The sequence below is a fragment of the Lactuca saligna genome, chromosome 9 (assembly GCF_052625555.1).
Source record: "Lactuca saligna cultivar CGN05327 chromosome 9, ASM5262555v1, whole genome shotgun sequence".
Lineage (NCBI taxonomy): Eukaryota > Viridiplantae > Streptophyta > Magnoliopsida > Asterales > Asteraceae > Lactuca > Lactuca saligna.
This window is the reverse complement of record NC_136425.1, coordinates 17,485,802-17,498,808: the sequence shown is the minus strand read 5'-3', so window position 1 is coordinate 17,498,808 and position 13,007 is coordinate 17,485,802. Positions and strand designations below refer to the sequence as shown.

The following is a 13,007-nucleotide window of genomic DNA, read 5'->3' as shown; positions in this document are numbered from 1 at the left end:
AGTCCCTACTAAGAAGGTTGCCAAAACACCTCACGAGATGTGTACAGGGAAAGCTCCCTCGTTGGCACATATCTAGGTTTGGGGTTGCGAGACTTTCGTAAGACGAGATACTCACGACAAGCTTGAACCTCGAAGTGAGCGATGTATTTTCATCGGCTACCCGCAAACATCCTTTGGATATCTCTTCTATAGACTGAAAGACAATGTTGTCTTTGTTGCGAGGAGAGGAGTTTTCCGAGAGCGAGAACTCATAAGCCAAGGAGACAGTGGGAGGCAAATCGAACTTGAAGAGATTCAAGAGTCGATAGATGAAGGAACCTCTACCGCTGGCATTCAACCCGAGGAGGAAACTCCGGTTGAACCGATTGACGAATCCTTACCTCTTAGATGTTCCGATAGAGTTAGAGTTCATCCCCAGTTTTATGGTTTTCATATTACTACCGAAGGGGACACGTATATTAGTGATGGTACACTAGTAAATCTTGATGAACCTAATAGCTATAAGGAAGCCATGGCAGGCCCGGAGTCTGCAAAATGGAAAGAGGCGATGGATAGCGAGATCCAATCCATGTACGATAACCAAGTTTGGAATTTGGTTGATTATGTGCCCGAACGTAAGACCGTAGGGTGCAAGTGGATCTTCAAGAAGAAGACCGACGTGGATGAGAACGTACACACATATAAAGCGCGATTGGTAGCGAAGGGCTTTACTCAAACTCCCAGAGTTGACTATGATGAGACCTTCTCACCAGTTGCGAAGATTAAATCTATTAGAGTGATGCTAGCAATTGCTGCATTTCATGATTATGAGATTCGGCAAATGGATGTCAAGACCGCTTTCCTTAACGGAAAGTTGGCTGAGGATGTTTACATGGCTCAGCCAGAGGGGTTTGTGGATCCGAAGCATCCGAATAGAGTGTGTAAGCTTGAGAAGTCCATTTATGGACTTAAGCAAGCATCTCGCAGATGGAATCTTTGCTTCGATGAGAAAGTCAAAGAGTTTGGATTTGTACGAAGCGAAGACGAATCTTGTGTATATGTCAAAGCCAGTGGGAGTATAGTAAGCTTTCTCGTTCTATATGTCGATGACATATTACTCATAGGAAACGACATCCCGACTCTGCAGGAGGTTAAGTCCTGGCTCGGGAAGTGCTTCGCTATGAAGGACCTCGGAGAGGCTTCTTACATTTTGGGAATAAGGATAGTAAGAGAAAGAAGTAAGAGACTAATTGGACTTAGTCAGAATACTTACTTAGAGAAGGTACTAAAACATTTTAGTATGGAAAACTCAAAGAAGGGAGAACTACCGATACAAGGAAATGCCAAGTTGAGTAAGACTCAAAGTCTGAGTACCGAAGCCGAGATAGCAGAAATGAGCCGAGTACCATACGCTTCCGCAGTTGGCTCAATCATGTACGCTATGACTTGTACTCGCCCTGATGTAGCCTTCGCTTTGAGCATGGTTAGCAGATATCAAGGGAACCCTGGCAAAGCACATTGGATTGCGGTGAAGAACATCCTTAAGTACCTTCGGAGGATGAAAGAATGGTTCTTAGTCCTTGGAGGGAGTGATGACTTGAAGGTGAGAGGGTATAGTGACGCCAGCTTTCAGACCGACAGGGACAACTACCGTTCGCAGTCGGGCTGGGTCTTTACCCTAAATGGAGGAGCAGTGACATGGAAGAGTTCCAAGCAGGAAACCGTAGCTGATTCAACGTGCGAATCAGAGTACATCGCAGCAAGCGAAGCGTCGAAGGAGGCAATATGGTTAAAGAACTTCATTGGTGATCTTGGAGTTGTACCGGCCATAAAGGAGCCCATGGAGATTTTCTGTGATAACGAAGGTGCGGTTGCCTTGACCAAGGAACCGAAGGATCATGGTAGATCTCGACATATCGACAGAAAATATCATTTCATTAGACATTGTGTAGAAGAAGGACAACTCGTAGTGAAGAGGATATCATCAGAAGATAACCCAGCAGATCCGCTTACGAAGGGACTGAGTAGGGTTAAGCACTTGCAGCATGCTAGGAGTATTGGGCTGAAGGATGATATTAATATAGATTAGATAGTATTAGAAACGTATAATAGATAAATGTAATTAACATTTGATGATTAAATAAAGGAGTTTTATTTATGAGTAAAGTTACTGTCACTTGTTAATTGTTTAACTATTGTTTCACTTTGCATGTTTTGACTTCCAGAATAATTGAGTTATTAAGAATAATCGAATTATTCAAATGGTCCACAATCGTTCATATGTTGGGAGTAGATACGAATGAAGATTGTCATGAATTGGTGTGTAGAATGTCTAAATGGTGTTAGACATAGCAAGGGTTGCTACAACGTTCATGAGTGCTTATGAACTGGTTTTGAGCATTGGAATAAACCCACGCTTGCTGGAATCACCTTATGGAATACGATATAAAAGGTGATCGCAAGACGATAATATCATATAGTCTTAAAACCTAGATATATGGTTTATTATTTGTTAATTGATTGTACATTGATAATGCGAAAACGCATCAGTAACTTGATGTTATAAAACGCATTGTTGTGTATAGTTGGTTAATGAATAAGTAAATGCATATAAGTCGAAGTTTATCTGTAAATTTTATCCTAAGAGGGTAGAAGAGATATCTTGGCCACTCGATGATTTGATTTGACTTATGTGTCGGGCCCGGTCAGAACTGAATTGATGTGTTTGATTAAGTTATATGTCAAATAAATCGGAGATCGAGAAATCTAAATGCTTGACTAACCATTCCATAGGATTGTCAGCATGATATCTAACAGAGGACTGTACGATCCCTTATCTAAAGGACAAGATTGATTAGATCAGAGTTGACAGCGTCTTTGAGAGCTACGATTGCAAACCGAATTGTACTCGTATAGTTACTAGACTTATCCAAGTGGGAGACTGTTGGAATAGTGTCTAAGGCTGTAACTATATTCGGTTGTGCATGGTCCTTTTGGGTTGCCTTCACCATAGCAACTTGAAGGATGATTTGTTAAGAGAGAGTAAATATTATAAGGAATAATATATGGGTATTTGATTAATATAAGTCATAAATTAATTGGTATTAATTTGGTGGCTTAAAGAGATTGATTAAATAAGAGGGTATAAACTGTCAATTGTTTGATAGTTACACTTTAGACTATGAATCCTTATCCTAGATAGGATGGACGATTTCTAGGGCTTGGATAAGCCAAAATCGTCCATAGGGTTATCTATGGAATGGATTTGGATAGCCTTAAGAGAAGATTATCCAATTAGGGTTTAGGTTGAAACCCTTAAGGAGTCTAGAAGTATAAATAGACCCTAGGGGTGAGGGAATTCGATACACAACCTTAAGCAAGGAACCTCTGGCCGAATTCCTCCCCTCTCCTCTCTCCTAAATCATCTTGCTTGCTATTGGTGTTTGTAAGCCATTAGAGGAGTGACATTTGTGACTCTAGAAGCTCCAAGACAAACAAGATCAACAAGGAACTCAAAGGTATGATTCTAGATCTGTTTCAATATTGTTATTTAACCTAATTAGCCATTAGAAGTCTTGGATTCAAAAGCATGTTTATTAGAAAGCCTAGATCCAAGCATTAGGGTTTTGCATGCACACATAGGAAGGTTCTTATGGCTAAAACCCATCAGTAAGGACAAATGTTTTCCGCTGCTTTTATAAATAAAATAAATTTTCGTTTGACTTATTTATTTGTTTATTTCCTTGCAATGAAATCGTTATGAAAATTGGTGTTTGCATATTTCTACAACAAATGGATAAGATTCTTGTTTATGTTATTTATGGAAAGCCGAGAATTTACCAAATAGGGAGAGTTTCTCATCGCCCAAGTTTCAATTGGACAGAAACTTGGAATCATGCAACTTGGTTGCACGATGAATGAGAAATTTCGTATTTGGAAATTAGACTAATTCACTGACAAAGAGTCAAGTGAAGGACTAGGAGATCGATTACACATAGTTGCGTGTTGATCAAAGTCCACCATAAGAGTAACAAGATATTCGTCATAATTTACTAAAGGTTTAGTAAATATGATTATACTTATAAGATTAAGTGTAATTCTGAATTGATTGAAAAGGTTTAAATCAATAAGCAGAACGAATAAGAAGAGTCAAGTAGGCAGAAAGATAAAAGTTTCTCCATTCTAAGAAGAAGGGAGAGTAGCTTTTATGCTTTATGATAGGTCTTAATGATTAAGAACCATATCTCAATTGATCCTCTAAGTCAGTCTTGGTACAATTGTATGTCTAAGAAGAGGACTCAAGAATTGAAGAAATGGTTAAATCAAGATGTCAATCATACTTCGTTCCAAAAAACAAGTCTTAAAGTTAAGATTGTAACATTAAGTGAGAAAGTATTAAGAAGGTTTATAACATTCAATAAATGTGGTAAGTTGTGATGTCTTGAATAAGACAAAAACCGACTAGGACCAATTTATGAAGTGTTTTGATAAAAGCTACACTAACTTTTGAATATTTGTTTGTCAAGAAACGTTTATTGACAAAAGAATCTTATATGTCAAGGAGTCAGTGGGAGCCTTAATGATCTTGAAAGGTTTCGAAAACAAATCAAATAAACCTTATCAATCATCACTAGCACACGAGTTGAGGTTTACAACCTATCGTGTTGACACTATTTTGTTTTCTATGCCATTCCAATTGAGTTAATTGTGCATATGAGTTCTATGAGTTCTCATTTGAATGCATAAGAGGCAAGGACCTTGATCAATGGAAATTACATTGATAGGAAAGGTAAGTTTCTTAACTACTTGGAAGACATGGTGGGCAGTTGTGCTACCATAAGGTAAGAAATCAAGATTAAGAAAGTTCGGTCCATATGAGTTTGAATTTGTCGTAAACTTTGGTTTTTTAACAAATTCACATGGATAGGAACACATACACCATTTAAAATCTAAGTGTCATAAGATTTCCTCCTTCATGAAAATGATTGTGAGGAAATGCTTTCACTAATAAAGATTTTAAGAAGATAGTAATTGTAAAATTGCATTCTCGAATTCAATTATGGTTACGGTATCCCTTTCCATGATTTGAATTGTGAGGTTTGGCAATTAGTCTTAATTATTTAAGACACATATGAACTATCTAAAGCAAAGGTGTATAAGTTCAAGAAGCCTTGATAAAAGATTATCAAAGCACTAAGTATTAAAAACATGAACTTAAGAAATTCAATAAGCATTGTTTTTCTGAAAGTTAAGATGTTTATGAATACATGTCGAGGCTAATGGGAGCATAAGTGTTATGTATTATAATAATCATCATGATAGTGGGAGCATAAATGTTATGATTATATGATTATTAAGGCACGTATTGCAAAGTTGGCAATATTAATTATAGAAAACAAGAGTTATACCTTGCAAAGTTGTAAGGGTTATAAGGTTGTTTTGCTATAATTAAGGGAGAGAATATTATGCTTCATTTCAAATCTAAAGGTTAGGTTGAGAAATGTTAATAAATTTAGTCAAGGGTACATAGTGTGTTCTTTAAAATTTCGATTATGATTACGGCATTCCTCTTCACAATTCGAATTTTAAGAACATAGCAAATAAAACATTATGCGTCGTGTCCCATACGCTTCGGGTATAGGATCGATTGCAAATGCTTTAATGTTTGACCATTCTAAAATTTTCCAAATGTCTAGCGCATTTAGAGGGAAAAGGGACTAGAATTGGTTTTGACTAAAATGATTAAACAACTATCAAAGGACAATCCAAAGTTAGACGAGGATTGGTCGCTTGTGAGTAATTGGAAGTATAGTATTGGAAAATATGGAAATGTTTCCATATTGGATGGACCATATTGACATTATTATGAATAGAAAAGGTTCTATTAAGAATAAGTTGTCATGTGGAAAATATGGAAGCGTGTCCATATTGGGAATTAAATATTGAAAATCTATGTCTAAATTAGAAACTTTTATGCAAAAGGATGTTCAAAGGAATGTACTTTGAGAGAGAGACATCACGTCTATGGAATTGTCTTGTAACAATCTCCGATAGAGGACTTTGTAATATCATTGGCAATAGTCTTTGTGACTTTGGTGCAGTGACATTACGAAAGGATCATTGCATAAAGTGTTAGAATCTAGCATGTTCTATAAGTAGCAAGAATTTGATATTTTTTCGCTTATGGGAAAGGATTTGGAGTTGTAAAATGAGAAAGATTGGAAATGTGTTCAATTGATCTATTTCACAAAGTAAGAACCATAGGTAAACATTGTGTGCATGTTAGGAGCATGGGACAAGTGTCAAAATTCAAGTAAGAAGTTGATTACCCGAAACGACAAATAATGAGTAATCAATATGGTGATAAATAAAAGGCGTTTTATTTATACTCAAAGGTTTGAGGCCATATGGGATTAGTATTATTCTTGTGTTTCACATTTGCATGTTTTGACTTCCAGAATAAGTGAATTTATTAAGAATAATCGAATTATTCGAATAGGGCCACAGTCACTCATATGTTGGAAGTAGATATGAATGAAGACTGTCGTGAATTGGTGTGTGGATTGTCTAAAAGAGTATTAAAAATAAGCAAATGTTTGCTGCAACATTCATGAGTGCTTACGAATATGATTTGAGCATTGGTTTAAACCCACGCTCACTTGGATCACTCAATGAATTGTATTACGAGTGATTAGTGAGACGATAACGTCTTGTATTCTTGAAACTGAGATGTGTGAGTTGTATCTTGCGAATCGGTTGCACATTGATAATATGTAAACGCACTAGTAACTTGGTGTTATAAAACATATTGTTGTGTGTGATTCGGTGAGTGAGTGCAAGCAAGCATTGTATAAAGTTTATCCGTTCCTTTTATTCAAAGTAGGATAAAAGCGATATCTTTGGGCCCCTCGATGGTTTAATGATGACAAACGTAAATGCTCGGCCGGGCTAGGGCTAATTTGATTTGTTCAATTGGTCAGTCGTCATAAATCAGAAATCGAGAAGTAGTACAAAGAGAATGATTTGAAATCATATCTCATATGATATCTAGAATGGAGGAATATATGATCCCTTATCTAAGGACACGCGTATCTGATATGATCAGAGTTGACAACGGCTTTGGAAAGCTACGATTGTAGATCGGGATCCAAAGTCATACGCAGAATAGTTGTTACACTTATCCAAGTGGGAGACTGTTGGATTAGCGTCTAAGTCCATAACTATTTTGGTATGTACTTAACCCGATGGTGCATGGTCCTTTTGGGTTGCCTTCACCAAAGCAACTTGATTGGAGAAATAAATAAAGAGAGAAAGGTTATTATGATTTATTAATATGTTATAAGAATAATATATTAAAGGAGAAATCATATTTGTTTAATTAATATTGGTCAATAATTAATTAAGAATTAATTTTGTGATCAAGTGTAATTAATTAAACTAGAGGGGCTGAATTGTAATTATGTGATAGTTACAAAATAAGGTAAGGATTATCTTATATATATGGTGAACGAATTAGAGGTGTAAAAGCCTTAGAATTCGACTAGGATAAGGGTTTCTAGGACTTATCTTATGATTGCTTGGTGGAAAAGCAACTAGATAAGGATAAGGACTAAAACCTTAATCTTTACACCTATATAAACCCCCGAAGGCCATAGAATTCGTGTACTTGATCCCTAGAGCATATAAGGATGAATTCCTACTCTTCTCCTCTCTCTTTATGCCTTCTCCACTTGCTTATGGTGTTTGTAAGCCATTAGAGAAGTGACACTTGTGACTCTCAGCCTTCCAAAGTCAATTAAAGGAGGAATTGGATTGTTATTGCTATATAACAATCAAGGTATGTTCTTAAACCTAATTACATGTGAATTATGATTTCCATATGCTAGAATTAGGGTTTATAGTCTTGGATTCAAAGTATGTACAATAGAGAAACCTAGATCCGAGCTTTAGGGTTTGTATGAGCACATAGGATGTCTTATGACCAAAATCCATCAGATACAACCCAAAACCAAGTTTCATCATGTGGCTAGACCCAAATGTGACTTACAATTTCACACTAAGCCGTTTTGTAAATAGATGTATAAAACATTCAACCATATACAATGGCGACAGTGGATATGATAAACCAATAGAGAAACATTACCATTACATCTTTAAGATTATTGTGATTTGTGAATTCTATATTATTATTTTTCAGCCATAGTGTAAACATGGATTTTAACAGCATTCCGATGAGGCTAACCATGGTTTTCTAGTCATCTTCTACAAGGGATATCACTTAACGGTTGCATTACCTGCAATCTATAATTTGTACACTCTGTTCCGCCTTCTAACACTGTGATCTTGAAGGTTGCCGCCGCGGCTTCTCCGGCTTCCCCTTCGGCACTCTAACAATAAGCTCTCGTCCTACAACAACCGCCTTCGCCAACTCCGGTCGTGTAGTCGCCGGAAGACGAAATCTCCACACATCAACCTCCAATTTATCCAACATCAACTCCACCTCTCCAAGGCCATTTCCTCCCCTGACAACAACTTTCATCACCTCCGGGTGAATCTTCACGGCATGAGCCCTTACCTGACCGGCAAAGGCGTTGTCCTCAATGTTCGCTGTAAACCTGTAACAATCAGATCTATATTCGATTAAAACATCGGCATGTGATCGGAGAGGAAGCTCGAGAACTTGGCTAAAAATGTGTGGGAGCCTCCGAAGCTGCTTCTGTGGGTTTACAGGCATTGGAGATGAAATTGAATTGGGGTTTTGATGGACGTGTTGAGGAATTAAGATTGTTATCGGTTAATTTGTAGGGATGATGGCGAGGCGAAGAATAATTGTATGAGATTTAGGAGAATCAATACCTTGAAAACGTTGGGTTGGTTGCAAAAGCAATATGGAATCTTTGAATCAAATCAATCGAAGTCGGTCTTTCAAGATTCTGTCAAACCCTATGTACTACCTTCATCGATCTTGAGTTCTTGATCCTACATATTACTTTTTCTTTAAATTGTAAAATATAATAAAGTAAAGAGAAATTGCAAATCTGATCCCAATGGTTTCTTGATTTTTATTAATACGGTCCGGTGATTTTAAAAGTTATGATCTTTTTGACATAATCGTTGAATTTGTCTTCGTCGAATTTAAAAAAGACTATAATGCTCATATAGTTTATTTATTTTTTACAATTTTTTATATATTTTTTTATAAATTAAGTATAATTGTCAATTATGGTGTTATCCTTTTCGATTAACACATGTGAACAAAATAAAATTATCTGAGATGAAAGTTAAAGATATCGTCGAATACACTCTGATGGAAGTTATTTACAATAATTATAACTTTTGTGGTAAATGTTTGCCTTGATTTTATTAAATTAGTATGCACTACATTGTTAGGAAGACCAACTACCATCAGCCCTTATCATAGTCAGAATTGAATTAGAGACACCTTTCAAGGTTGCCAATGAACAAAACAAGTGGTGCTCTTGGGGATGCCATATAATCTTATACTCTTTCTCCCAAGTATCATGAGATCAAGTCATTTGTTTTCTTGAATAATAAGTTGTAATGTTTTATTTCTTTGAAGTTGTTGTCTTTTGAGTACTTCTATAACTATATAAAAGGATTAGTATCTTTAAACTTCAATTCTGTTTGATAGATTTGGTAATATTTACCAACATTTATCTTGTAAATAGACTTGAAGGTTACGTGTGAATTTAAATTCTTTAGAGCCATATAGCTGGCTTATTTTAGCTTGCAAGTGGCTCCTGACCGTTGGTGGTATTTTTCTATATTAAAAAGTGTTTAGAAATTACAAAAAATAAATAAGATATGCAAAATAGTAGGCAAAAAGGATTATATTCGTAATGGTAGTCATTGGATTGTAAACAAAAAAATCAAACGGAATAAATTTGCAATTTTCTCTAAAGTAACTTACAGTTTTGGCCATGTGGTTTCCATTTGAAGTTATAATCCAACTTTTAAAATTTTGACTTTGTTCGTTGTTATGGTTTCTAAACTTGCACCATTGGTCACTTACCTTAACACCATTTGAATTTTCTATTAACTCCAAGGTAAAAAGACCTTCTTGTCCTTGGACCAAAATTAAAAAATACCTATAAACTTCAAGGACCATGTCTGAAAAATGTTATAAAACTAAAATTAAATGCCCAAAACCATATTCAACTTTGTTTTATTTTTCACACCAAAATTATATATAAAATAATAAAAAAACACGCTTAAACTTATTAACTTTTAAATATTTATTTACAATCTTTTTTATATAAACTTTTGAAATATATTGTTACAAAATTATAAGCAAATTAATTATTTGAATAATATTAATTAGAATTAGGTGTTATTTTATCCAAATGATATTTGTAAAATAAAAAAAATAAAACATTAAGATAAGTTTTATATTAATTAACATCAATTTATATATAACATATCATTATAATGAACAATTCCTATATTTAGCATATACGCTTCATTTTTATCGACATAATATATAACATATCATTGGGGTTGAGATTGGGGCGGGGGTGAAAATATAGGGTATCAAGTTGTAGTTAGTAAACGAACAGATCCAGTAAACGAATAGATCGAAAGCGAAAAGTGTGACTTGCTTCAACTAATATTAGGGTGAGATTGGTTTCAACTAATATTAGGGTGAGATTGGTGGAAGGATTGTTTGGATTAATTTTGGTAGTAGAAAATGTAATGTTTGTGTAAAATGAGTGGTAGAAGTATAGTATTTGTGTGATAAGTAGTAGAAAGTGTGGTATTTATAATTGTTAACTAAAAAAATCCAATATAGCCATTATGTAGTTGATGGAAAGGATCCAAAGGAAGAAATGTCTGACGCCTCATCCTAGTGTGGTGTGTGGAAGGACTACTCTGTCAACCTAACAAGAATATTAGTTCATTCGTATTCCAATAAAATTTCTTTCAATAACATCATGCTACTAGCTTAAATCCAATAAACTAACTCTGTATTGGAATCCACGTTCAATAATCATAAAATTTATATTTTTCATTTTCAACATCGTTTCAATCTAATTAACATGTCTTTTCAGTCGTCTTCAAAGGGATATTATTTAATGTATAAATATGAATCGTCCCAACTCTTTCACAGGCTCGCCGCCATCTTCAACCTTGCCGATGTAGTTGCTTCGGCCTCCCTTTGGCATTATAATTGTAAGCTTTCTTCCCATAACAACAATTGTCTTCAACTCAGGTCTTGTTGTTGTCAAAAGCCTAATATCCACACATCAACCCCCCTTGACAACAACTTTTGTCACTTTCGAGTGAATCTTCACGATATAAGCCTTTACCTGGCCAGAAAAGGTATTGTTATCGACATGTGTTGTAATCTACAAGCAATAAGATCTTTCTTGGATGAAAACGTTGGCATGTGATTGGAGAGGAAGCTCAAGAATCTGGCTAAAAACGTATGGGAGCCTCCGAAGTTGCAGTTGTTGTGAATTTGCAGGCATTATGAATTGATGGAATTGAATTGGAATTTGTTGGATTAGTGTCTAAGTCCATAACTATTTTGGTATGTACTTGACCTGATTATGAGCATGATCCTTTTGTGTCGCCTTCATCGTAGCAATATGTAGGATGAATTAAGGAGATAAATGTTTAATTATGATTTATTAATATATTATAAGAATAATATATTAAAGGAGAAATCATATTGTTTAATTAATATTAGTCAAAAATTAATTATGAATTAATTTTGTGGCTAAAAGAGATTAATTAAACTTAGGGGGCTGGATTTGTAATTATAAAATAAATGCAAATGGGCTATGGAACACCTAATAATATAGGTTGGACGAAATCTATGGGAAGCCCATAAGGAATTCGTCCAAGGGATATGATTAAAGGAGTCAATGGGCTGCTTAGGGCCTAAACAGTCAGATTAGGATTTCCTAAGTTCAAAACCCTAATAGCCTAAGTATATAAAGACCCCTAAGGCCCCCAAAACGTGGCTAAGACTTCCTTTAGGGTTTCTAGACGTTTTTGGGCAGCCTCCTCTCTTCTCTTCTTCATCTAGTTGCTTAGTGGTGTTTGTGACTCCATTAGAGATGCAACACTTGAGGCACTAAGCTTTCTGAAGCCAAGGAATTGATTGTTATTGCTATATAACAATCAAAGGTAAGATCTAAATCCCTAATTTCAGTTATAGTTTATTAGATCTAGGGTTTATGGCTTTGGATAATCAATTTCATGTTCGTTAGACAAATTAGATCCAAAGCTATTAGGGTTTTCATGTACACCATAGGAATGATGTAGTGCTCAAAAACCATCAGTGGTATAAGAGCCTAGGACCGTTTGTTGATGAATTGATGCTTATTTGATCGTTTATTGGCTGAAAAATCGATTTTTACACCACCTGCTTGACTGACTTGGCGAATCAGTAGATGAACTCGGCGAGTCCAAGGGTCTGGCAGCGATTTTTGGCGATTTTCTTGCTGTTTTGGCTTGGGATACTTACCATAAATGTTTTTTATTGATAAAATCCAATTTTAATTGATTTTGGGTGATTATCCTTGCCAAAATAAAAGATAATTTCATATTAATTGAATAATTATTTTCTTATATGATAAATTTTGATTATTTGAATTATTTGGTGAATTATCTTGCAAGAAATTGGAGTATGTCAAAATTAGATAACCACCAATTAATTGTTAATTGCCTTATTTGAATTCTTGATCTACAATGTTCTTGAAAAAAGTTTCAAATTACTCCCTTTAGGTTTCATAGTTTAAATTTAAACTTAATAGTTTTAGTTTTTGAAATTTAAATAGTTGAACCATATTGTTTTGAAAAGTTCAAAAATTGTCCTCAATTTTTGGAATTTAAAATTTAAATTAAAGTTTAATTTTGAAATATTAAATTCTAAAACCCTAGTATTTTTTGGAAAAGTTCAAATTACACCCTTATGGTTTTATTAATTAATTAAAGTGTATAATTAAAGGAGATTTAATAAACCCATAAGAGTTTTGGTTTACATTTAATTAAATTAAAAG

General features: G+C 34.9%; 1 protein-coding gene across 1 annotated transcript; it reads right to left on the bottom strand.

The window, feature by feature from the left end:
• Positions 1-8,142: 8,142 nt before the first annotated feature.
• On the bottom strand, positions 8,143-8,734 carry LOC145018628 (uncharacterized). Its single transcript, XM_078976501.1, has one exon. The coding sequence runs from the start codon at positions 8,711-8,713 to the stop codon at positions 8,309-8,311; it is 405 nt and encodes a 134-aa protein (XP_078832627.1). The 5' UTR covers positions 8,714-8,734; the 3' UTR covers positions 8,143-8,308.
• Positions 8,735-13,007: the final 4,273 nt, after the last annotated feature.

Coding starts and splice junctions, on each gene's coding strand:
- LOC145018628 (XM_078976501.1), bottom strand. CDS start 8,713: ATGCCTGTAAACCCACAGAAGCAGCTTCGGAGGCTCCCACACATTTTT.